At 44.0% G+C, this 27,947-nt stretch overlaps 1 protein-coding gene across 1 annotated transcript in view; it reads left to right on the top strand.

Annotated features, from left to right (window-relative positions):
- LOC138368854 (uncharacterized protein PF3D7_1120000-like) overlaps positions 1 to 20,526 on the top strand; it is a 53,045-nt gene extending 32,519 nt beyond the window's left edge. The window contains exons 2-3 of the mRNA XM_069331564.1: positions 17,896 to 17,999; positions 20,398 to 20,526. Coding sequence (XP_069187665.1) covers positions 17,896 to 17,999; positions 20,398 to 20,526 — 233 coding nt within the window. The remainder of the gene's footprint in view (positions 1 to 17,895; positions 18,000 to 20,397) is intronic.
- Positions 20,527 to 27,947: the final 7,421 nt, after the last annotated feature.

The raw sequence follows: 27,947 nt of genomic DNA, 5'->3' as shown, positions 1-27,947 counted from the left end.
CTCACACCCCAGAAGTGACTCGAACCCATACTCCCACAACTGGTATGTACAGGGACGCCTTAATCCGCTTGACCATCACGACCGGACATAAGGAAGTGATAGCCGAGGCTATTTGAACCACTTCCCCGCCGGCACTCGGATGGTAATCTTGGGCATAGCATTTTATCAAATCACCTCATTCTTTGGGGCACACGTGAGGAACACAAATGCAAACAAGCCTGAATGGTCCCCAGGACTATATACAACTGAAAACTCACACCCCAGAAGTGACTCGAACCCATACTCCCACAACTGGTATGTACAGGGACGCCTTAATCCGCTTGACCATCACGACCGGACATAAGGAAGTGATAGCCGAGGCTTTTTGAACCACTTCCCCGCCGGCACTCGGATGGTAATCTTGGGCATAGCATTTTATCAAATCACCTCATTCTTTGGGGCACACGTGAGGAACACAAATGCAAACACTGTTGGGTCGAACCAGGAATTATTGGTGGTAACGTGGGCAGTGTCTTTGTAGTACTAAAGGGACCTCGATAATCCTAATGGTTCCTCTCCCCAACGGTGGTGTTCCAATTAGTAATTGGTCTCGACTTGCAAGTAGGGATCACAAATTCAGTTCCTTGCTGGGATAGAAATTGTTCTCATTCTTGCAATTGTTCTCATTTCTCACAAATGCAAACAAGCCATTCAGGCTTGTTTGCATTTGTGTTCCTCACGTGTGCCCCAAAGAATGAGGTGATTTGATAAAATGCTATGCCCAAGATTACCATCCGAGTGCCGGCGGGGAAGTGGTTCAAATAGCCTCGGCTATCACTTCCTTATGTCCGGTCGTGATGGTCAAGCGGATTAAGGCGTCCCTGTACATACCAGTTGTGGGAGTATGGGTTCGAGTCACTTCTGGGGTGTGAGTTTTCAGTTGTATATAGTCCTGGGGACCATTCAGGCTTGTTTGCATTTGTGTTCCTCACGTGTGCCCCAAAGAATGAGGTGATTTGATAAAATGCTATGCCCAAGATTACCATCCGAGTGCCGGCGGGGAAGTGGTTCAAATAGCCTCGGCTATCACTTCCTTATGTCCGGTCGTGATGGTCAAGCGGATTAAGGCGTCCCTGTACATACCAGTTGTGGGAGTATGGGTTCGAGTCACTTCTGGGGTGTGAGTTTTCAGTTGTATATAGTCCTGGGGACCATTCAGGCTTGTTTGCATTTGTGTTCCTCACGTGTGCCCCAAAGAATGAGGTGATTTGATAAAATGCTATGCCCAAGATTATCATCCGAGTGCCGGCGGGGAAGTGGTTCAAATAGCCTCGGCTATCACTTCCTTATGTCCGGTCGTGATGGTCAAGCGGATTAAGGCGTCCCTGTACATACCAGTTGTGGGAGTATGGGTTCGAGTCACTTCTGGGGTGTGAGTTTTCAGTTGTATATAGTCCTGGGGACCATTCAGGCTTGTTTGCATTTGTGTTCCTCACGTGTGCCCCAAAGAATGAGGTGATTTGATAAAATGCTATGCCCAAGATTACCATCCGAGTGCCGGCGGGGAAGTGGTTCAAATAGCCTCGGCTATCACTTCCTTATGTCCGGTCGTGATGGTCAAGCGGATTAAGGCGTCCCTGTACATACCAGTTGTGGGAGTATGGGTTCGAGTCACTTCTGGGGTGTGAGTTTTCAGTTGTATATAGTCCTGGGGACCATTCAGGCTTGTTTGCATTTGTGTTCCTCACGTGTGCCCCAAAGAATGAGGTGATTTGATAAAATGCTATGCCCAAGATTACCATCCGAGTGCCGGCGGGGAAGTGGTTCAAATAGCCTCGGCTATCACTTCCTTATGTCCGGTCGTGATGGTCAAGCGGATTAAGGCGTCCCTGTACATACCAGTTGTGGGAGTATGGGTTCGAGTCACTTCTGGGGTGTGAGTTTTCAGTTGTATATAGTCCTGGGGACCATTCAGGCTTGTTTGCATTTGTGTTCCTCACGTGTGCCCCAAAGAATGAGGTGATTTGATAAAATGCTATGCCCAAGATTACCATCCGAGTGCCGGCGGGGAAGTGGTTCAAATAGCCTCGGCTATCACTTCCTTATGTCCGGTCGTGATGGTCAAGCGGATTAAGGCGTCCCTGTACATACCAGTTGTGGGAGTATGGGTTCGAGTCACTTCTGGGGTGTGAGTTTTCAGTTGTATATAGTCCTGGGGACCATTCAGGCTTGTTTGCATTTGTGTTCCTCACGTGTGCCCCAAAGAATGAGGTGATTTGATAAAATGCTATGCCCAAGATTACCATCCGAGTGCCGGCGGGGAAGTGGTTCAAATAGCCTCGGCTATCACTTCCTTATGTCCGGTCGTGATGGTCAAGCGGATTAAGGCGTCCCTGTACATACCAGTTGTGGGAGTATGGGTTCGAGTCACTTCTGGGGTGTGAGTTTTCAGTTGTATATAGTCCTGGGGACCATTCAGGCTTGTTTGCATTTGTGTTCCTCACGTGTGCCCCAAAGAATGAGGTGATTTGATAAAATGCTATGCCCAAGATTACCATCCGAGTGCCGGCGGGGAAGTGGTTCAAATAGCCTCGGCTATCACTTCCTTATGTCCGGTCGTGATGGTCAAGCGGATTAAGGCGTCCCTGTACATACCAGTTGTGGGAGTATGGGTTCGAGTCACTTCTGGGGTGTGAGTTTTCAGTTGTATATAGTCCTGGGGACCATTCAGGCTTGTTTGCATTTGTGTTCCTCACGTGTGCCCCAAAGAATGAGGTGATTTGATAAAATGCTATGCCCAAGATTACCATCCGAGTGCCGGCGGGGAAGTGGTTCAAATAGCCTCGGCTATCACTTCCTTATGTCCGGTCGTGATGGTCAAGCGGATTAAGGCGTCCCTGTACATACCAGTTGTGGGAGTATGGGTTCGAGTCACTTCTGGGGTGTGAGTTTTCAGTTGTATATAGTCCTGGGGACCATTCAGGCTTGTTTGCATTTGTGTTCCTCACGTGTGCCCCAAAGAATGAGGTGATTTGATAAAATGCTATGCCCAAGATTACCATCCGAGTGCCGGCGGGGAAGTGGTTCAAATAGCCTCGGCTATCACTTCCTTATGTCCGGTCGTGATGGTCAAGCGGATTAAGGCGTCCCTGTACATACCAGTTGTGGGAGTATGGGTTCGAGTCACTTCTGGGGTGTGAGTTTTCAGTTGTATATAGTCCTGGGGACCATTCAGGCTTGTTTGCATTTGTGTTCCTCACGTGTGCCCCAAAGAATGAGGTGATTTGATAAAATGCTATGCCCAAGATTACCATCCGAGTGCCGGCGGGGAAGTGGTTCAAATAGCCTCGGCTATCACTTCCTTATGTCCGGTCGTGATGGTCAAGCGGATTAAGGCGTCCCTGTACATACCAGTTGTGGGAGTATGGGTTCGAGTCACTTCTGGGGTGTGAGTTTTCAGTTGTATATAGTCCTGGGGACCATTCAGGCTTGTTTGCATTTGTGTTCCTCACGTGTGCCCCAAAGAATGAGGTGATTTGATAAAATGCTATGCCCAAGATTACCATCCGAGTGCCGGCGGGGAAGTGGTTCAAATAGCCTCGGCTATCACTTCCTTATGTCCGGTCGTGATGGTCAAGCGGATTAAGGCGTCCCTGTACATACCAGTTGTGGGAGTATGGGTTCGAGTCACTTCTGGGGTGTGAGTTTTCAGTTGTATATAGTCCTGGGGACCATTCAGGCTTGTTTGCATTTGTGTTCCTCACGTGTGCCCCAAAGAATGAGGTGATTTGATAAAATGCTATGCCCAAGATTACCATCCGAGTGCCGGCGGGGAAGTGGTTCAAATAGCCTCGGCTATCACTTCCTTATGTCCGGTCGTGATGGTCAAGCGGATTAAGGCGTCCCTGTACATACCAGTTGTGGGAGTATGGGTTCGAGTCACTTCTGGGGTGTGAGTTTTCAGTTGTATATAGTCCTGGGGACCATTCAGGCTTGTTTGCATTTGTGTTCCTCACGTGTGCCCCAAAGAATGAGGTGATTTGATAAAATGCTATGCCCAAGATTACCATCCGAGTGCCGGCGGGGAAGTGGTTCAAATAGCCTCGGCTATCACTTCCTTATGTCCGGTCGTGATGGTCAAGCGGATTAAGGCGTCCCTGTACATACCAGTTGTGGGAGTATGGGTTCGAGTCACTTCTGGGGTGTGAGTTTTCAGTTGTATATAGTCCTGGGGACCATTCAGGCTTGTTTGCATTTGTGTTCCTCACGTGTGCCCCAAAGAATGAGGTGATTTGATAAAATGCTATGCCCAAGATTACCATCCGAGTGCCGGCGGGGAAGTGGTTCAAATAGCCTCGGCTATCACTTCCTTATGTCCGGTCGTGATGGTCAAGCGGATTAAGGCGTCCCTGTACATACCAGTTGTGGGAGTATGGGTTCGAGTCACTTCTGGGGTGTGAGTTTTCAGTTGTATATAGTCCTGGGGACCATTCAGGCTTGTTTGCATTTGTGTTCCTCACGTGTGCCCCAAAGAATGAGGTGATTTGATAAAATGCTATGCCCAAGATTACCATCCGAGTGCCGGCGGGGAAGTGGTTCAAATAGCCTCGGCTATCACTTCCTTATGTCCGGTCGTGATGGTCAAGCGGATTAAGGCGTCCCTGTACATACCAGTTGTGGGAGTATGGGTTCGAGTCACTTCTGGGGTGTGAGTTTTCAGTTGTATATAGTCCTGGGGACCATTCAGGCTTGTTTGCATTTGTGTTCCTCACGTGTGCCCCAAAGAATGAGGTGATTTGATAAAATGCTATGCCCAAGATTACCATCCGAGTGCCGGCGGGGAAGTGGTTCAAATAGCCTCGGCTATCACTTCCTTATGTCCGGTCGTGATGGTCAAGCGGATTAAGGCGTCCCTGTACATACCAGTTGTGGGAGTATGGGTTCGAGTCACTTCTGGGGTGTGAGTTTTCAGTTGTATATAGTCCTGGGGACCATTCAGGCTTGTTTGCATTTGTGTTCCTCACGTGTGCCCCAAAGAATGAGGTGATTTGATAAAATGCTATGCCCAAGATTACCATCCGAGTGCCGGCGGGGAAGTGGTTCAAATAGCCTCGGCTATCACTTCCTTATGTCCGGTCGTGATGGTCAAGCGGATTAAGGCGTCCCTGTACATACCAGTTGTGGGAGTATGGGTTCGAATCACTTCTGGGGTGTGAGTTTTCAGTTGTATATAGTCCTGGGGACCATTCAGGCTTGTTTGCATTTGTGTTCCTCACGTGTGCCCCAAAGAATGAGGTGATTTGACAAAATGCTATGCCCAAGATTACCATCCGAGTGCCGGCGGGGAAGTGGTTCAAATAGCCTCGGCTATCACTTCCTTATGTCCGGTCGTGATGGTCAAGCGGATTAAGGCGTCCCTGTACATACCAGTTGTGGGAGTATGGGTGCGAGTCACTTCTGGGGTGTGAGTTTTCAGTTACATATATATATATATACATATATATATATATATATATATATATATATATATATATATATATATATATATATATATATATATATATATATATATATATATATATATAAATAAATGGAAATGTTCGATTGTTCAAAATCGCTAATCTCCGAAATTTCTTCACCGATTGCTTTGAAATTTTCACACACTGTTCCATTCGCATCCGAGCATGTTTATATATATATATATATATATATATATATATATATATATATATATATATATATATATATATATATATATATATATATATATATATATATATATATATTAGTATATTTTGGTAGCAGTCTTTCCTGTAGACATATTTTATTAAATATGACCGAAAAAGTAAGATTAATAATTCTAACACGAATTTTCTCAATCTTTCGTACATTATGCTTCACTGTTGGAGGTAAATCAAAAATCACTTCTCCAAAATTCATTTTTATTTCTAGTCTGACGCGACACGGGCGCGTTTCGTAAAACTTATTACATTTTCAAAGACTTCACAAATACACAACTGATTAGAACTTGCGTTTCCCTGATTTTATATCTACATTTGAGTGAGGTGGGAAGGGTGATGTGGCATTACATTTGAGTAAGGTGGGAAGGATGATGTGGCATTAGAGGATATTAATAGGGTATTAAAAGTATCAACACAAGACAGAACACGAAACAATGGATATTGAATAGAAGTGTTTGTAGAAAGCCTATTGGTCCATATTTCTTGATGCTTCTATATTGGAGCGGAGTCTTGAGGTGGGTAGAATATAGTTGTGCACAACTATATTCTACCCACCTCAAGACTCCGCTCCAATATAGAAGCATCAAGAAATATGGACCAATAGGCTTTCTACAAACACTTCTATTCAATATCCATTGTTTCGTGTTCTGTCTTGTGTTGATACTTTTAATACCCTATTAATATCCTCTAATGCCACATCATCCTTCCCACCTTACTCAAATGTAATGCCACATCACCCTTCCCACCTCACTCAAATGTAGATATAAAATCAGGGAAACGCAAGTTCTAATCAGTTGTGTATTTGTGAAGTCTTTGAAAATGTAATAAGTTTTACGAAACGCGCCCGTGTCGCGTCAGACTAGAAATAAAAATGAATTTTGGAGAAGTGATTTTTGATTTACCTCCAACAGTGAAGCATAATGTACGAAAGATTGAGAAAATTCGTGTTAGAATTATTAATCTTACTTTTTCGGTCATATTTAATAAAATATATATATATATATATATATATATATATATATATATATATATATATATATATATATATATATATATATATATATATATATATATATATATATATTATAATCATGTCACGTCTGTGACGGAAAAAAACATGCTTTTTCTGAAAAACGATGTTTTTCATGTGTTTTTCATGTGAGAAAAATCTTCAGAACCTCTTTACCGATTGCTTTCAAATTTTGACACAACGTTGCATTCAAATACGCGCGTGTTTCTATATACCTTCAATATACATGCCTTATCTGTGACCGGAAAAAAAAACTTGCTTTTTTGAAAAATATTGCCATCTGTTCGATTTTAGAGCAACACACACTGTAATCTCCCAAAGTTCTTCACCGATTGCTTTGAAATTCTGACACAACGTTCCATTCGAATGTGCGCGTCTTTTTATATACCTACTATATAGATGCACCTCTGTGACAGGTAAAATCATGCGTTTTTGAAAAACAGCGCCATCTGTTGCACGTAATACCAACATGTCTGCTATACTAAATATGTCACGAATGCCATTTGAATGTTTCCGATTGCATTGATAAATTTTATTTTCATAGATTTCGATTTATTTTATTTTTTATTGAATTATTTTGTGTAACATTGCATTAGAATTGAGCTGTGTTGGTTACCATACCGCTCATTTCGTAAGTATAAGTATAGATGCCACACCTGTTACAGTTAAAACTATGCATTTCTTGAAAAACAGCGCCGTCTGTTGCATGTAAGAGGAACACACATGTTATACTAAATATGTCACAATTCCATTTCAATGTTTCTGATTGCATTGATAAATTGAATTTTCATAGATTTTGGTTTATAATCATTTTGATTTAATTATTTTGTGTAAATTGCGTTGGATTTGCGCTGTATTGTTTACCATACCGTTCATTTTGGGAGTATAGTTTATTTTTTTACTTTTTCATATTTTCATTTCATTTTTTAACTCATATTTCTTTTATTTTTAATTTTTGTTCCTTATATTTCAGTGCTGGGAACATCAGATCACTTGATGTTCCCAATTTTCTGATGGGAACATCAGACTATTTTGGAAGGCATCGGACGAGGGAGTGGGGATGACGAGGGAACGGAAGTGAGAGATGGTGGGGAGGACGAGGGGACTAGGGAGGGGGAGTAATGATGGGAAGGACGACGGGACGGGGGAGTTTGGGATGGTGGGGATGGGGGGAATGGAGAATGGTGGGGAGGCCAAACGTACAGGGGAGTGGGGCATGGTGGGAAGGAAGAGGGGATGGTGGAGGGGGGGAATGGTGTGGAGGACGAGGGGACGGTGGAGTGGGGAATAGTGCGGAGGCCGAGGAGACTGGTGAAGGGGGGAAATGTGGAGGGGACTGGGGGGACAGGGAAGGTTCCACGGGACAGGAATATATACCAGCAGTACCCGGCTAACGTGTGGCCGGGTACTGCTAGCATATATATGTATATCTATATAAATAAAAATGAAAATGTTCGTTTGTTCAAAATCGCTAATCTCAGAAAGTTCTTCACCGATTGCTTTCAAATTTTCACACTACGTTCCATTCGCATCCGAGCGGGTTTATATATATACATATTATATAGATGTCAAATTTGTGATGGGAAAAACATACTTTTTTTTATAAACTATATTTTTTCATGTGATTCTCATGGGAGGGAAATCTTCGAAACCTCTTTACCGATTGCTTTGAAATTTTGACACAAAGTTGCATTCGAATAGGCGCGTGTTTTTATACCTCCTATATGCATGCCACACCTGTGACTGGAAAAATCGTGTTATTTTTTTCAACAGTGCCAACTGTTGGACGTAAGAGCAACACACGCTGAAATCTCCAAAAGTTCTTCATCGACTGCTTTGAAAATTTGATACAACGTTCCATTCGAATACACTCGTATTTTTATATACCGACTATATAGATGCCACATCTGTGACATGTAAAAACGTTTTTTTGTAAAACAGCACCATCTGTTGCACGTAATAGCAACTCACACTATACTAAATATGTTACGATTCCATTTCAATGTTTCCGATTGCATTGATAAATTAATTTTCAGAAATTTTGATTTATTTTCATTTTGATTTAATTTATTTTGTGTGACATTGCAATGAAATTGAGCTGTGTTGTTTAACAAACCGTTCATTTCCTGAGTATAGTTTATTTTTTTATTTTTTTATTGTTTTTCATTTCGTTTTTTATCTGTTTTTCTTATATTTCAGTGATGGGAACATCAGATCATTTGATGTTCTTAATTTTCTGATGGTGTCATTAGATCGTTTGGGAATGCATCGAACGAGGGAGTGGGAAATGTTGGGGAGGACAAGGGGGACGGGAGTGGGGGATTTGGGGGAGGACGAGGAGACAGGGGAGGGTGTAATAGTGGGGAGGACGAGGGGACGGGGCAGTTGGGGATGGTGGGGATAGGGGAATGGAGAACTGTGAAGAGGACAAGGGGACAGAGGAGTGAGGGGGTTGGTGGAAAGGACGAGGGGAAGGGGGAGGGGGGAATGTATGGGAGGATGAGGGAATGGGGGAGTGGGAGATGGGGGGGGAGGAGGAGGGGACGGGGCATGGGGAACGGTGGAGAGGACTGGGAGACGGGAAGGTTGCTGTGGCTCAGCAACACACATGCATTCCTGAGCCACAGCAACGCGTGGCCGGGTACAGCTAGTCTATATAAATAAAAATGGAAATGTTCGTTTGTTCAAAATCGCTAATCTCCGAAAGTTCTTCATCGATTGCTTTGAAATTTTCACACACTTTTTTTTTTTTTTTTTTTTTGCAAGGATAATCCTGCGCTGGGCCCTAAGCCTCTAGCTGGCCCACTAAGTGTTCCTTGATTCTGGTTTACTTGGGCGGAGGATGAGTATTTATGACTCGTATGGTCGCTTCAGTAAGATTTTGCCATATGTGTTTAACAACTTCTTCTGCTCTGTTGAATCTAAGTTGAAATCTTAACGGGTTTGTAACTGTGCACTGTGTTAGATAATGTTCCAGTGGTCTGTCGGGCATTTCTCCACAGTGTTGACATTTCCTCTCATCTTCCGGAACCTGTAAGCCTATTTCCCATGCACATGGGTATCCAAGCCTGATGCGATGTAAGTGCACTTCTGTTGTTCTACTGCCCCCTTTCATCAAACTAAGTGGTTCGTAGTTGGTTGAATTCTTGCACCAAGCCGCAGATCCTGATGTTGCAACTGCTGTGTTATGATCACTGTACATCTTTTGCATTGCTCTGTTTCGAATTACTTTCTTCATCTGGGATAGACTCCGTGGTATGTAAATGTCTACATTTCTCCTCTTAGTAGCAAGTTTTGCAGCTTCGTCTGCAACGTCATTTCCTATTATTCCCACATGACTTGGCACCCAGTTGATAAGTACCCGTCGGCCTTGTCGTTTGAGTGTGTGCATGAACGATAAGACATTTGTGATCAGATGGATGTTATCACATATGTGTCCTCGTTGCAAGGTTTCAGTGGCGGTTCTCGAATCTGTATGTATGATAACATGTTGTCGGTGTTCAGCAAGAGCATGTTCCAAAGCCTGTTGAATGGCTAGCATCTCTGTTTGTAAAGTCGAACACCCATTTGAGAGCCTCCAACTATATACAGAGTTTCCTGCTTTAACTGCAGCTCCGGTTTCTTGTCCCTGCTGGTCTACTGACCCATCTGTGAAGTAAGTGAAGCTGTCGGATGCCATGTTTGCTTCTATATGCATCTGTGCAATGTTACGTAGCAGATGAGGACTTGTCTGGTTCTTCTTTCCTTCAAGAGCCATCTTAAAGTCTGCTGGCAGAGATTCCCAAGGGGCTTGTATAACAAAGTCTGCATGTATGTCGTCGACACCCCTCTCAGTGACTGTGTTTGCCATATCGAACATATTGATGGTGTTTATCGCACAATGGGTCCACCTGTTACTATTGGAGGCTCTTCTGTCCAGAGTTAGTGCTCCAGTGATTATATCTTTAAGTGAACTGATTCTAGGTCTAGTCAATATCTTGGTCAGCATGCTCGCAGCAATCCCCTTTACCCTTATTTCAATCGACGTTAGCTTTGTTTCTAGTCTTAGGTTCAGTATTTTAGTCCATCTGGGAGCACCTGTTATGATTCGCAATGCATCATTTTGAAGAACCTCAACGTTTGCCCACTGACCAGGAGAAAGAGTGAGTAAGGCAGGTGCTGCATAATCAACCAGGGAACGAACGGCGTGTATGTAAAACATTCTCAACACTCTGTGTCCCGCTCCTAGACGGGGCCCTGTGATTGCTCTCATTATATTTATTCGTGATTTTGCTTTCTCCTTTAGATATTGAATTTGCTTATTGAATGTCATTTTAAAATCAATCCACACTCCGAGATATTGATATCGTGTAACCCACTGAAGGTTAATGTCTTGAATGCGTAGGTGCCTGTCTGGAGTGTTGCCACCTAGTCTCATTGCCTTAGACTTCTGTGCAGATATTTTTAGCCCTAAAACACTGCATTCAGATGTCACTTTATCGAAAGCACCTTGAGCTTTATTTAGAAGTGAATTTCACACACTGTTCCATTCGCATCCGAGCAGGTTATTATATACATATTACACTGATGTCATGTCTGTGACGGAAAAAAACATGCTTTTTCTGAAAAACTGTGTTTTTCATGTGTTTTTCATGCGAGAGAAATCTTCAAAACCTCTTTACCGATTGCTTTGAAATTTTGACACGTCGTTGCATTCAAATACGTGTGTGTTTCGATATACCTACAATATACATGCCTTACCTATGACCGGAAAAAAAATGCCTTTTTGACAAACATTGCCATCTGTTCGATGTAAGAGCAACACACTGTAATCTCCCAAAGTTCTTCACCGATTGCTTTGAAATTCTGACACAACGTTCCATTCGAATATGCGCGTCTTTTTACATGCCTACTATATAGATGCCACCTCTGTGACAGGTAAAAACATGCGCCATCTGTTGCACATAATACCAACATTCCTGCTATACTAAATATGTCAAGAATTCCATTTGAATGTTTCCGATTGCATTGATAATTTTATTTTCATAGATTTCGATATTTTTTTATTTTTTATTGAATTATTTTGTGTGACATTGTATTGGAATTGAGCTGTGTTGTTTACCATACCGCTCATTTCGTAAGTATAAGTGCAGATGCCACACCTGTTACAGTTAAAACTATGCATTTCTTGAAAAACAGCGCCGTCTGTTGCATGTAAGAGGAACACACATGTTATACTAAATATGTCACAATTCCATTTCAATATTTCTGATTGCAGTTGCTCCTGAGCTACCGTGCAGTGAGGACGTGTCGCCTGCTCGCTCCGGTAGTTTGAGTCGGTTCTCACTACGTGAAGTGTCATGGGGAAGGCTAAGAGCGAGAGGAAATGGAAGCAGCTTTCGGACGAGGAGGGACGGTGGACCGATGTGCAGCAGGCACCGAAGAAAACTGCTATCGAGGCTTTACCACTTGCTTCTACCAGCAAGTCAGCGGACGTAATGGACCTAGAGAGGACAGCGTCAGTCACACGCCAGCCAGTGTCAGTCAATGCTTCTCTGTCCACAACACAGCCACAGGACGGCGGTATGAGTCAGGAGAGGGCACCACCAGTTTCACACCAGCCAGTGTCAGCCAATGTTCCTCTCTCCACAGCCCAGCCGCAGGACAGCAGTATGAGACAGGGGAGGACACCACCAGTCTCACACCAGACATCGCCAGCCTCTGCACATCTTCCAAAATTCAAGATCATGCAGACAGACCACTTTCCTACAGCATATGGAGTAGTCACGGCAATGGAAAAAGAACAACCGGAGCTCAAACTTTCCATTACAGTCAACCTGAAGGGAGAAATAATAATGACACCACAAGACCAACAGACTGCACATTACTTAGAGAAGGTAAGAGTCCTGCAAGGGAAACCTGTATGCTTTTTAAAGCTGGACCCTTCAGAAAGACGCACACGAGTCGTGCTTTTGGGATACCCAATCGACTTTCCCCTGGATCCAGTACTAGAACACAAGCAAATCCTGAATGCGGAACGTTGCCGCACAAAGGTAGACAAGGCAGCGACGCGTCAGGTTCTGGTGACCGTCATGGGACCTGTGCCAGAAACATTCAGTCTTGGAAATTGGGGAACATACCGACAGAGGCCATACGTCCCGGAACTGCTACGCTGCTTCAGGTGTCAGAAATACGGCCACCATCAGTCACGCTGCACAGGACAGGAGAGGTGCGGAGTGTGCAGCCTGAGACATCCAACCAAAGACTGTATTGCCAAGCACAAGGCAAACCAGACCACAACAGCCAAATGTCCAAATTGTGGAGGCAAACATCATGCCTGGAGCACAACCTGCTCTGCACGGAAATAAAAGTGCAGACAGCTCAGGCCAGGATCAACACACTGCCCAGCGATACATACACCAACACCAACGTCTGGAACACTCGTGCACAGCCACAACAGCCACCCGCTCTCACAGAGCAAAATTTCCCGAATCTGTTAATTCCGAATCAGACATTACACGAAAGTGTTGCAGAGGTACAGCACATGCAAAAGAGCAGAAAACACTTCCTTTCGGAATCTGCTCACCAGCTATACAGTTTTACCGAGGTCCAGCTGAAAACCATCGTGAAGATCATGGCAGAGACCATTATCAATTGCCTACAGATGACGCAGAACGCCTCACAGCAACAGACTCAAGACATCACTTGTGTGATAATGGACAAGATCGTGCAGCAGACCACAGTTCCACGAGAAATAGACAGTCTCCGACGGAATGGAGCACAAGAGGACAAACAACGCAACTTGGACATACTGACTACCAACAACAGTCGGATAGTCAAGACACCGGAACATCAACATTCACAAACGCAACTGCAAGAAGCAGTGACCACCCACGATCAACAGCATCTTCCAACACAGGAGACAGACAACAACAGCCAATGCAGTCTGATATGCAGCAACGCCAACAAGGACGTATTGAACAGCAGAGATGCACAGGTTCCACCAACACAAGAAACGGCCACGAGCAATCAATGCAGTCCGACTTGCAGCAATACCAACAACAAAGTGATGGACCACAGTTATGCACAGATTCCAACAATGCCGGGGATGACCACGAACAATCAATGAAGTCCGACCTGCAGCACTTCCAACAACATAGCGATGGACCACAGTTATGCACAGATTATGGTCTGGCCATTACGAATTCTGCAGTGGAACATACAAGGTCTTGGAAATAAAAAACACACACTTCAGGAGGCTGCAATCAGCACGAAGGCAGATATAATCGTTTTGGAAGAAACTCTTTTCCCAGCCACGAAATCCTTCAGATTAGCTGGATATCAGCACTATGTTCTACCGTATGAGCGGGGGAGACTAAGAGGATTAATGACCCTAGTCAGAAACACCATACCCAGCAAGAAAATAGACTCAGTTTCATGTGGGGATGGAGTAGAGGTATTAGCAGTTACAGTGAATATGGCTAATTTTGAGCTCCTCATTTACAACGTCTACAAGCCCCCTAGACGTAAACTAGAAGCAGAGGCAGTGCTTGCCTTGGCCACGCAGGAAAATGTAATTATTGCTGGAGATTTTAATGCTCATCATCCAGAGTTAGGTGCAAGTGGGCCAGCCAATGCAGATGGGCGCCATTTAGCTGCAGCTCTGCGAGAAGTACCTGAAATTACACTTCTCAACACTGGGGAACCCACTCACATTCTGGGAGGTTCCCTTGATCTTACATTCATTTCAACAGCACTCCAGCAACAGGCGAAGTGGGAAGTAGACCCGGTGATCACCAGTGACCACTATGCTACTGTCACGACACTAAACCTGGCACGACCTCCTACACCACCTGCGCAGCCTCGGTGGAATTTAGGGAAAGCCAATTGGAATGTATACCAAGAAGAACTTGATAAATGGTATGCAACGTACACGCCACCTGAGGATTTGAACATACACGAGACCAATCTGCAGGAAGCCGTTGCAGCTGCTGCAAACAAAGCTTTTCCAATCATTATCACTGGTAACACAAAACGAAAGAACTATTGGTTCTATAGTAATGAAGTTAAGGAACAGAACCACAGAGTCAACATCTTCAGAAAACATCTAAAGAGAAACCCCACACCAGAAGGAAGAACTCTGCTACGAGCGGTGATATCTGAAGCAAGACAAGTTTCTAGAGAAGTAAAGGAGGCAAGATGGTTTGAGTGGTGTCAAACTCTAAATGAACATAGTGGTCTTGGCAAGATATGGGGTCAGATTAAAACTATATCAGGTCGTCCAGCCCGGCCACAAGCATGTATTCAACCATTGCAGGAGGCTGAGCGACTTGCTCTCCACTTTGCAGAAAGAACAGCTTCATATCAGCTTCCTGCAATGGTCCGAAGGCAGCAAGTACAATTAAAACAAGAGAGGATGACAGTCATTCATGAGGGCATAGCTATAAATGACGAATGTGACTGTCCCTTCACCGAACAGGAACTAAGCAAAGCCAAAAAAGGTGGTAAGGACACTGCACCAGGTGCTGATAACATTACATACTCAATGATCGCACATGCAGGTCCTGCTGGAGAACGAGGAATATTGGACGTCATCAATGCATCTTGGCAGCAAGGCAAACTACCGCCCTCTTGGAAGAAAGCAGACATCATACCGATTCCTAAGCCGAAAGAACCTGGCAATTACAGACCCATTTCATTAACATCATGCATTAGTAAAACTGCAGAACGGATGGTCTTAAATAGGCTACTGTGGAAGACTGGAGACCTTCATAAACACATATTTGGCTTCACTAAAGGAGTAGGTACTGCAAACTGCATAGCAACATTACTAGGAACAGTTAACTCGGATCCAGCTATAGTGGTCTTCCTTGATCTAGAAAAAGCGTTTGAACTTGCAAGCCCGCAAGCAATACTACACACCTTAGTTAAAAAAAGGTGTGAAGGGGAAAATGCTAGCATGGATTCAAGATAACCTAAGTCACAGGTATGCCAGAGTAAAGTTGCAAGGACAAGTGTCGGACTACCACTTGCACGAGAATGGGACTCCACAAGGAGGAGTTCTCAGTCCTAGTCTTTTTAACATCCTTATGGAAAACCTTGTTACCATGACCTTTCCAGAAAGGGTTAAATTGCTAAGCTATGCTGATGATATAGCATTAGTCATTACAGGTCCTTCACTTCTAAATAAAGCTCAAGGTGCTTTAGATAAAGTGACATCTGAATGCAGTGTTTTAGGGCTAAAAATATCTGCACAGGAGTCTAAGGCGATGAGACTAGGTGGCAACACTCCAGACAGGCACCTACGCATTCAAGACATTAACCTTCAGTGGGTTACACAATATCGATATCTCGGAGTGTGGATTGATTTTAAAATGACATTCAATAAGCAAATTCAATATCTAAAGGAGAGAGCAAAGTCACGAATAAATATAATGAGAGCAATCACAGGGCCCCGTCTATGAGCGGGACACAGAGTGTTGAGAATGTTTTACATACACGCCGTTCGTTCCCTGGTTGGTTATGCAGCGCCTGCCTTACTCACTCTTTCTCCTGGTCAGTGGGCAAACGTTGAGGTTCTTCAAAATGATGCATTGCGAATCATAACAGGTGCTCCCAGATGGACTAAAATACTGAACCTAAGACTAGAAACAAAGCTAACGTCGATTGAAATAAGGGTAAAGGGGATTGCTGCGTGCATGCTGACCAAGATATTGACTAGACCTAGAATCAGTTCACTTAAAGATATAATCACAGGAGCACTAACTCTGGACAGAAGAGCCTCCAATGGCAACAGGTGGACCCATTGTGCGATAAACACCATCAATACGTTCGATATGGCAAACACAGTCACTGAGAGGGGTGTCGACGACATACATGCAGACTTTGTTATACAAGCCCCTTGGGAATCTCTGCCAGCAGACTTTAAGATTATGGCTCTTGAAGGAAAGAAGAACCAGACACATCCTCATCTGCTACGTAACATTGCACAGATGCATATAGAAGCAAACATGGCATCCGACAGCTTCACTTACTTCACGGATGGGTCAGTAGACCAGCAGGGACAAGAAACCGGAGCTGCAGTTAAAGCAGGAAACTCCGTATATAGTTGGAGGCTCTCAAATGGGTGTTCGACTTTACAAACAGAGATGCTAGCCATTCAAAAGGCTTTGGAACATGCTCTTGCTGAACACCGACAACATGTTATCATCCATACAGATTCGAGAACCGCCATTGAAACCTTGCAACAAGAACACATATGTGATAACATCCATCTGATCACAAATGTCTTATCATTCATGCACGCACTCAAACGACAAGGCCGACGGGTACTTATCAACTGGGTGCCAAGTCATGTGGGACTAATAGGCAATACCATTGCAGACGAAGCTGCAAAACTTGCTACTAAGAGTAGAAATGTAGACATTTACATACCACGGAGTCTATCCCAGATGAAGAAAGTAATTCGAAACAGAGCAATGCAAAAGATGTACAGTGACCACACCACAGCAGTTGCAACATCAGGATCTGCGGGTTGGTACAAGAATTCAACCAACTACGAACCACTTAGTTTGATGAAAGGGGGCTGTAGAACAACAGAAGTGCACTTACATCGCATCAGGCTTGGATACCCATGTGCATGGGAAATAGGCTTACAGGTTCCGGAAGATGAGAGGAATTGTCAACACTGTGGAGAATTGCCCGACAGACCACTGGAACATTATCTAACACAGTGCACAGTTACAAACCCGTTAAGATTTCAACTTAGATTCATCAGAGCAGAGGAAGTTGTTAAACACATATGGCAAAATCTTACTGAAGCGACCATACGAGTCATAAATACTCATCCTCCGCCCAAGTAAAACAGAAACAAGCAACACTTAGTGGGCCAGCCAGAGGCTTAGGGCCCGCGCAGGATTATCCCTGCAAAAAAAAAGAAAAAAAAAAAAAAAGTTTCTGATTGCATTGATCAATTGAATTTTCATAGATTTTGATTTATTATCATTTTGATTTAATTATTTTGTGTAAATTGCGTAGGAATTGAGCTGTGTTGTTTACCATACCGTTCATTTCGTGAGTATTGTTTAGTTTTGTACTTTTTCTTATTTTCATTTCATTTTTTAACTTATATTTCGTTTATTTTTAATTTTTGTTCTTATATTTCAGTGATGGGAACATCAGATCATTTGATGTTCCCAATTTTTTATGGAAACATCAGACTATTTGGGAAGGCATCGGACGAGGTAATGAGGGATGACGAGGGAACGGAAGTGAGAGATGGTGAGGAGGACGAGGGAACAAGGGAGGGGGATAATGGTGGGGAAGGACGATGGGACAGGGGAGTTTGGGATGGTGGGGACGAGGGGAGGGGGAAATGGAGAATGGTTGGGAGGCGAAATGTACAGGGGAGTGGGGCATGGTGGGAAGGAAGAGGGGATGGTGGAGGGGGGAATGGTTGGGAGGCCGAGGAGACTGGTGAAGGGGGGGAAATGTGGAGGGGACTGGGGGGACAGGGAAGGTTCCACGGGACAGGAATATATGCCAGCAGTACCTGGCTAACGTGTGGCCGGGTACTGCTAGCATATATATGTATATCTATATAAATAAAAATGAAAATGTTCGTTTGTTCAAAATCGCTAATCTCAGAAAGTTCTTCACCGATTGCTTTCAAATTTTCACACAACGTTCCATTTGCATCCGAGCGGGTTTATATATACATCTTATATAGATGTCACCTCTGTGACGGGAAAAAACATGCTTTTTTTATAAACTATATCTTTTCATGTGTTTTTCATGGGAGGAAAGTCTTCGAAACCTCTTTACCGATTGCTTTGAAATTTTGATACAACGTTGCAATCGAATACGTGGTACTTTTTATATATCTGCTATATAAATGCCTCGCCTGGGACAGGAAAAAACATGCTTTAAAAAAAACCAGTGCCATCTGTTGGACGCAAGGGCAACATATACTGGAATCTGAAAGTTCTTCACCAATTGCTTTGAAATTTTGACACAGCGCTGCATTCGAAGTCGCCTCTTTTTATACCTACTATATATATGCCATCCTTGTGACAGGTAAAAACATGCGTTTTTGAAAAACAGGGCCATCTGTTGCACATAATGACAACATGCACTCTATAATAAATATATCATGAATTCCATTTCAATGTTTCTGATTGCATTGATAAATTTTATTTTCATAGATTTTGATTCATTTTATTTTTAGTGAATTATTTTGTGCTACATTGTATTGGAATTGAGCTGTATTTTTACCATACCGTTCTTTTCGTAAATATAATTATTGATGCCACACCTGTGACAGGTAAACTATGCTTTTCTTGAAAAACAGCGTGTTGCATGTAAGATCAACATATACATGCTATACAAGATATGTTACAATTCCATTTCAATGTTTCTGATTGCATTGATCAATTTAATTTTCATTGATTTTGAATTATTTTAATTTTTATTTAATTATTTTGTGTGAATTGCGTTGGAATTGAGCTGTGTTGTTTACCAGACCGTTCATTTCGTGACAATAGTTTATTTTTATATATTTTTCATATTTTCATTTTATTTTTTAACTGTTTTTCTTATATTTCAGTGATGGAAACATCAGATCACTTGATGTTCCCAATTTTCTGATGGGAACATCAGACCATTTGGGAAGGCATCAGATGAGGGAGTGGGGAATGGTGGGGACGGAAGTGAGAGATGGTGGGGAGGACGAGGGGACAAGGGAGGGGGGAAGGACGAGGGAGTTTGGGATAGTGGGGATGGGGGAATGGAGAATGGAGGGGAGGACAAAGGGACAGGGAAAAGGGGCTAGGTGGGAAGGAAGAGGGGATAGTGGAGTAGGGGAATGGTGGGGAGGACTGGGGGACAAGGAAGGTTGCTGTTGCTGAACCACAGCAACACGTGGCCGGGTACTGCTAGTATATACATATATATACACACATATATATATATATATATATATATATATATATATATATATATATATATATATATATATATATATATATATATATATATATATATATATATATATTTGCAAATTTGCCGATGATACAAAAATCGGGAGGGAAATAAATACGGAAAAAGACTCACTATTATTTCATAATAGGGTTATGCAATGTTCAAAATATTGGCAGATGCAGTTTAATGTTGATAATTGTTAGACTAGCGGAAAGGCTAGCAGGACTAGACAACCAGCGCTTTGTCAGTGAACTAAATGCATTATACATAGACAATGGCCTGGCCCCCATCATAGCCACTAGCGTAAATCTCACTGCCTCCACTACCACTCCGGAGACTACCACCAGGACGACCATGCGGTCAACTTCAACACCGACTCCAGAACCGCCCATGACCCGGGCGACACAAACAGAGGTAATTCCTTCTCCAGCTCCCAACACTCCTACCATCACTATCTCAGCAGCCGCGCTAGCAGACGTGCTGTCTACAAACGATAACAGCACCACCAGCACTCCTGAAATAGCTACAACCACCTATCAACGACACCTAAGCCCACCGAAGGCTGCGAGGCGAAAGACAAAAACGCCCACTACGGAGGTTAAGGACTCCTCAGACGAGGAAATCATAGTAGGAGGTCCACCGCTGCATCACAAATACGACACATACACGGTTCAAGACTTTCTCATGTAGGCCAGGTCACCAAACTCCAACGTCAGCACTGCTCACCCAAAGTCGCAGGCAAAGAAAAAAACGGAAAACCTAGAGGTCTACACTAATCCCACCAGCTCCATAACTGGTATAGTCAGCCCTCCAAGCTGAAAACCATCATGATGACCCACATCCATCTCCAGATCTCTAGTATCAGCCACTGATACAGCTAATGACTCCAAAGAGCCTCCACTTACGGGCTCACCATAGCCCGTGCTACTGGAACTTATTGTTCTGAGTAGCTGAATCTAAAACAACAACAACAACAAAATCGGGTTGGTTCATTACTTCGCTGAGATTGTTGGTGCTTGAGAGGATACGGTGCAGTCTGTCGTCTCCAATATTGTTTTAAAGAAGTCCAAAGAAACTCCAAAGAAGTTTTTCCATCCTGTCACAGAAAATGGAACCCAAACAGCGTTACCCATTAAGTCATAATAATACCATTGCACGGCTGAATATGTTCCTCATGCCTGCATCGAAAATCGACGCAACGAATGTCGCTGTTCCTGATCAGCTTTTAAAAACGTTGAAAATGGTAGAAGGCTAGCTGAGATTTGTCTTACTTGGAAACCTAACAGGTTTACACGTCTGTACGGCTAATCTAGGACTTTTGGGGGTCCTCACTTTGGTATCGTTGATGGGTTTGGAAACAGTTAAGATGACGGGCCGATGGGAAAAAGTCCTCTGGAGGACGATTGATTTTGCAAAATTCTGGCGACCAGAATTTACTATGGATTTAAACCTACTTGTATCCATGTCTTTAAAACACCAGATACTCTTGATTTTTACTGATCGTGAACTGTGTCCCAACAACTACCAGAGTCTTGAAATGCTTCGATTTATTGGCATGTGGCCAGAGACGTTGCTTGAGGATCCCATTTCCGGCCTGCAAACAGCTACAGGGTTGGTGATCAATTGCATATACATGGAGCAGTATCACTTCAGGCCCGTTGGTTGTTGTAAGAGCCTCTCCTACGTTCTGGCAAAGGTGTTGCACAGCCTTAATAAATACGGCCATCTAGATGGTATTGTTGCTGCAGCCATTCACCAGCTTAACATTCTCAAGGTTGAACGTGAAGTATTCTTCTTTTACCAAATTATGAGGCTCTTAAGCAAAGTGGCTAAAGTAATACGTTTAATGACCTTGCTTACAGGACCTCTAGAGGAGTGCGATGACATCCTTCGTCTGTTTAGAATATTGGTTGTTACGTCACCTACCACGGATGTTTACGTGACAACTGGCATGGCTCGGGTAGCTGCGTCTTCACTGGCCACAATAACATCGTGTTTAGTTTCAATGAAATTCAAGTCAGTGACAAGTAGTCATGTCATCGTCTCCAAATTAGACGATATTTTCCAGACATTATCTTTTAAAGAGGAATCAAGGTCTGTCTTGAGAGTTATGCGTCTTGATCACGCTAAATGTCTGTCTTCCATCCATCAGCTAGCAAAAGATCTTGGCTGTTGTTTCCATTTCATGCCAACTCCATGTAAGTCGACAGAAGAGTGCCCCGAAAAGTTCAATGACAGCGTGACACAGGCGATGATGGAGGCGCCTTTACTGCTTCATTCCTCCAAGATGGTGATAGACATGTCGACATTGCTCCACTTGCTAATGGACTCTCCCTACGACCCCTTCACACGGTGCCCTCTGCGCTACGGCTCCTACAGTCGCCGGCCGGATCTCCAGGCTGAAATTATTACGTGGAAGAACATATTCAATAACGTCCACGATAACAGTAGTAACAATTTAGGTACCAGCGATGACAACGTCAACAATAACAATAGTGCTAATACTGTTGACCTTGACGCTTCGACAATAGCGACGAAGGAAAGTGCTGGTGACACCATTGGTGACGTCGACGCAAGTGGTATCAGCGACTTCGACCGTTACAACTACTTTTACAACGGCGACGAGTTTGACAATAACGACGACCTCGACAATAGCGACGACTTCGATGACCTCGACAATAGCGACGACTTCGATGACCTCTACAATAGCGACGACTTCGATGACCTCTACAATAGCGACGACTTCGATGACCTCTACAATAGCGACGACTTCGATGACCTCGACAATAGCGACGACTTCGATGACCTCGACAATAGCGACGACTTCGATAATAACATCGACCTCGACCATTTAAACAAGTTCGGCAATAACGACAATAACATCGTCATGGAAAGTATCAACATCGGCAACAATGAGTGTGTTGCAGACTTTAGTGCGTCTGAATTGTGCAATTTACTTTTAAAGTTTAATACTTCTGATGTTTGAATGTTTCTTTTGTGTTGTTAATGTCAGACAAATTTTCTTAATTGATTGTAATCGATTGTTGATTATCACAATAAACTTGTAAACTTAGAGGAAAACTGTTTTTATTTTCTAGTGCTTTTTTTTGTGACAATAGAGAAGTTTTAGTAAATATTAAACATAACCCAACAGTGCTTAAAAGGTTTTAAGAAGCGCTTTCTCAAAAACTCTGCTAGACATATAAAATAGTCCTTTAAGTAACATAAAAGTGACAATTCTGTATAAGTGCATAACCAATTCTCTATTAGACAATTGAAGAGGACATTCAAGTAACATAAAAGTGACTTTTTTATCTATAACAGAATTGAAGAGGACAATAGAATTAACGAAACTTCAGGCCTCATTGACCAGATATGTCAGATCATATTTACATTAACCCAAACTCTTTCATGATGACCAACCCACACACCAGAAGACAAAAGAATCCACATACGACTTGATAATGGTACCAGAACGTCGTTGTTTCTTAATTTTCTGGTGCGTGGTTTGGTAATCATATCTTCAGCCACGTTATTGTGACTCATCGTCTGTTAACTCTTTCATGTATAACCTACGATTGAAACAATCAAGTTATCCAATGTCTAATGTTACCCCTGTAATCTGCTATACAAATCAACAACCCTGATCCAAATTTGTATTTACCAAAGTCAGGATAGATGGGGTACGGTATAAGCTGACATACAGATGATTACAAAACACTTTTACAAATGCCCCTATTGTTAAACACCTACACACTGTAACCCTCTCTAATGGTTGTGTAAGAACACAACCATTAGTGTTACAATAAACCTGTTCACTGGTTTATGGGGGGATTTACCTCAAAATATGCTATATGTGAAAATTGGTTCAATTTCAATCAAATTTTTTGACTGGTTGTATATGAAAAGTCTTCAACTGGTCTAAGTCTCAGCTTCGTTGCTGAGACTTGGTAAATAGGAAGGGAGAAAAAATATTTAATTGTGTCAAAATTGTTCCAAAATATTAAAAAAATTAACATCAAACTGAGATCTGAAATCATGTCTATGACTCTCAGTTATCACAATTCCATATAATATAAGATTAAATAATTAGTTTTATCAAAAAATATTAGTTAATTTTTTTTCAATTTTTTTCTAATTTTTAAACAAGCTATTTGCATGAAACTTATACACTTGACTGCACATAAGCCTATCTGTAAGGGTGCTAATTTTGGAGGAAATTGGAGTTGATGTCAACTTCAGCCACAGGTGGCAGAATCATTGACTCTGTTGTTTTCTAGTAACATAAAAATGACTACTCTTTAATTTTTTATTCAATTTACATGAAACTTATACCTTATATGTAGAGTTTATATCTCTACAATTGATCGAAGACACTTTATTCCTAAGTTCGTTTATTGATTTCATAAATATTTATAAACATTATATATATGCATAAATTTTTTTGGAACTTTGATCATTTGTATTAGTAAGACTAAAGATTTTGGATTATCCGGTTGGTAAAAATCCTTTATTCCTTACATTATATGCTAATGTGATGGATGAGTGTCATGGAAATGTACTGACGTTCTTCTCCATTCACTGGCGCATATCTCCGCCAGATCATTATCAAGTAAATACTTTACCTCTTTCCTCATACTGGTAAATAAAGATGGGTAAATACTGGTTCGGTAGCAGGGTTGTTGATTTGTGGAGCCAATTACCGCGTAACGTGGTGGAGGTGGGGTCCCTCGATTCTTTTAAGCGTGGGTTGGATATGTATATGAGTGAGATTGGGTGGTTATATATAGGAGCTGCCTTGTATGGGCCATTAGACCGTCGGCCATTTTGGGCCGACAACAAAAACACAACAAGGAGCATAAACACAATGAAACACAACACCGGACAGAAGGGTAACGGAAATATGATAAATACAACAAAAAAACAACACCGGCCTGAAGGGCGCACAATAGGTACACCACATTGCAACTAACCACAGGTCACAGCAAGCACACAGACTACTCAAAGTGTTCTCACTTATCCGGCCACACCGTCGCCGGGAATCGAACACAATACGCCTCCCACAGTAACATGACGTCATCCGGAACAGGTACAGTATTAACAGTACGAGGATCAGGCATCAACTCCGCACACCCACAACAAAACACCAAGCCCACTGTACCCAGATGGAAGAAGGACACCACGGAACAGGATGCACGCGGTCAATAATGTCAAACTGCAAAGGATGCTGCGCATCATGCGCCACTCCGGAGGCCAAGACTAGAGGGAGGGGCTCCTTCCCACGAGGCCGGGCAATGGGCAGCTCACTGATAGCCTCCTCGGCCGCCTCACAGCGCTCCACATCAACCACCGGACGTTGTTCCTGCCGGGACCCCCCACGCTTGGCATCCTTCTTCAGTACCAGCTTGATGCCTCGGCGCGCACCAGAACTCTCACCATCCACGTCAGTAGGAGCGACCACCCCCCACTGCGGAGAACCTTCTGCAGGAGAAAGAACAGGAGGTAAATCATAAGTACAAACATCGTCAACTGCAGACACATGGATGTCAGCCACCACCAGCGTCGTAGAGCGCGAAGCACCCGGAGGCGCCACATCATCTCCCGAAGCTCCACCTGCGTCGTAGTCCCCCGCATCAGCCCAAGCAGTAGAAGAACGCCTGGAATGCTTGGGCACTGGCCGCACATCCTCACAGCCAGAGGCGGACCCAGAACCACGGGTCTCACGAACCGGGCGAACCGACGCCTGTCGCAGAACGGCAGCAGCCTCTACCACAGGGGGAACCGGACCACACACAGTAGGAGGCTCCGCAGCCACCCCAGCACCCAGCACAGGAGGAACCCGAGGGGAGGACGCAGGGCCAGGTTCCACAGCCGAAGACGAGGAAGCCGACGGCGACGCACCACAGGGATCACCAGAAAGGTCCATGGGAACGGCAGGGCCAGAGACATGGTCAGGAGGAACATCCGACGGCACCGCAACACCCGGAGGAGGGTCTGCGACAACCGGGGGAACGTCGGGTGACGCTGGGGGAGCCGCAGCAGCGAACGGGACGCTCACCTCCTCACCCCCGGAGTCCTCCTCCAGAGGAAGCGGCGGGAAATCCTCCTCACGGAACAAGTTCACAGGAGCGACCGGATCAGCAGTACACCCGGCAGCCTGATGCCCCAACAAGCCACACCGGAAGCAAGTACGGGGTTGCCGGGCATAAAACACACGCACGTAGTACCCCAACAGCCGGACAGAGCGCGGTATGTCTGCCCTCAGGCGCATCCCGAGGGTCCGAATGTTGGTCTTCACACCCGAATACGTGCCAGACGACAGTGAGTTCATCCGCACACTGACGACGGAGCCGTACCTCTGGAAGAATCGCCGGAGGAGAGTCTCAGGAAACTCCATGGGGGCGCCATGAACACTGACATACGTCACAGCACCACTACGGTCTGAAATGGCCACAGACCCGGTGCCGTCCTGTAACTGCAAAGTACGTCCCTCGTAACTCCGTAAGAAAGCACGGTACACCGCCTCACCCACAAACTTGATAACAACACGGTGAGCAGTCACCAGCTCAATGCCATATACGTCCCCAACCGGGACACAACACTCAATACCACGTCCACCAGCGGGTAACCAGCACGGCCAGTAAACTCCAATCCGATGGAGTTTAACCGCACGACAGCGGGAATAGGGCCGCCCATCGCAAAACACGCCACGTCTCCACCACCAGGCACAGCAGGGAGGGTAAACACCCCCACACCCCCTGCTGGCGAAAGCGGCAACTACCACAAACTGCCAGAGCGGACAAGCGACACGTCCTCACTCAACGGCAGCGCAGGTGGAACTCCTCTGCACTACATAATTTACCTCCCCCAATACCTGTATCGTGTACGGTCCACAAAACCTCGACTCGTACACATTTTCCTTCATGGACAAGGGAACTAACACCTGTTTCCCTTCTTTGAACTTCCTTTCCTTAGTCTTCCAGTCGTACCACTTGGCCATCTCTGCCTGGGATACTTTTAAATTCTTCTTGGCCAACTGTCTGGCCCCTAGAGAATCGCTCTCCAAAAGTTTTCACATACTGTCCTATATCCATTCGCTCCCTTATCTCCGTGACCGTTTTTTCAGCGCACTCATTGAACTCCTCAGTGAATGCTCCTACGCTAACTGGAAAGGGGTGAATCCTAGTGATTCCATTACTACATCCCGGATGACAAACAGTACAAACAGCAACGCATCGTCCCAGTTGTTCCCTTTGAAATTGAAATAAGTTTATTGAGGTAAAATTCACACAAAGGCATGAGGTAGCTCAAGCTATTCTCACCCCGTTCAGTACATCGTGTTAATACATACATAGAAACACACTTTTTTTTTTAGATAACAACTCTTGATACAAGAGTTGTTACATTCTTGTACAGCCACTAGTACGCGTAGCGTTTCGGGCAGACAAACAATAAACATATTACCGAACATTCTGAGAGATAAACATATACATTCCTCCTTTACACAAGTATGTTCCCTTTTTCAACGCAGTATATTCTCAGTAGGCGCTTCAGGGTTCCATAGAACCTTTCTAATGCTCCTTGCGACTGAGGGTGGTACGGTGATGAGCATACTTGTTCCATTCTCCATCCTCTCAGTTATCCTGAACAGTTTCGATTGGAAGACACTGCCTTGGCCCATCTGGATTACCCTAGGCATGCCTACCCAGGCAACCTAGTTCTGCAACCTATCCAAGACGACCTGACGAAAGTGACGTCACTTTCCACACTGGGATTGCTTCTGGGAAAGGAGTGGCCATACACATGATGGTAAGCAAGTACTCGTGGCCTTTCTTAGTCCATGGCAATGGACCCCACACAATCCACCAGATTCCTCTCGAAAGGCTCACCAAGAGCTGGGATGGACTTCAAAGGTGCTTTCGGTATATCTGGTGCCGGCTTATCTGCCTGTTGACACGACAAACATGCAGGCGATGAGTCACAGTAACGTGGCTAAAGTATGTTGACCAAACCACACACTAGAAGGTAAAGGGACGACGACGTCCCTTTACCTTCTAGTGTGTGGTCTGGTCAACACGACAAACATGTCTTACATTACCTATTTACATCCTTCCATATAATGGGCCAATAAAAGTGCTCTTGCACCTTCCTCAAAGTCTTCTTAACGCCCAAGTGTCCTGCCACATCCACAGAGTGGGCCAGTTCCATCACTATTGCCCTAAAATCTCTCGGCACCAATA

This window comes from Procambarus clarkii, chromosome 26 (assembly GCF_040958095.1).
Source record: "Procambarus clarkii isolate CNS0578487 chromosome 26, FALCON_Pclarkii_2.0, whole genome shotgun sequence".
Classification (NCBI taxonomy): Eukaryota; Metazoa; Arthropoda; class Malacostraca; order Decapoda; family Cambaridae; genus Procambarus; species Procambarus clarkii.
This window is presented reverse-complemented; position numbering and strand designations above follow the sequence as displayed.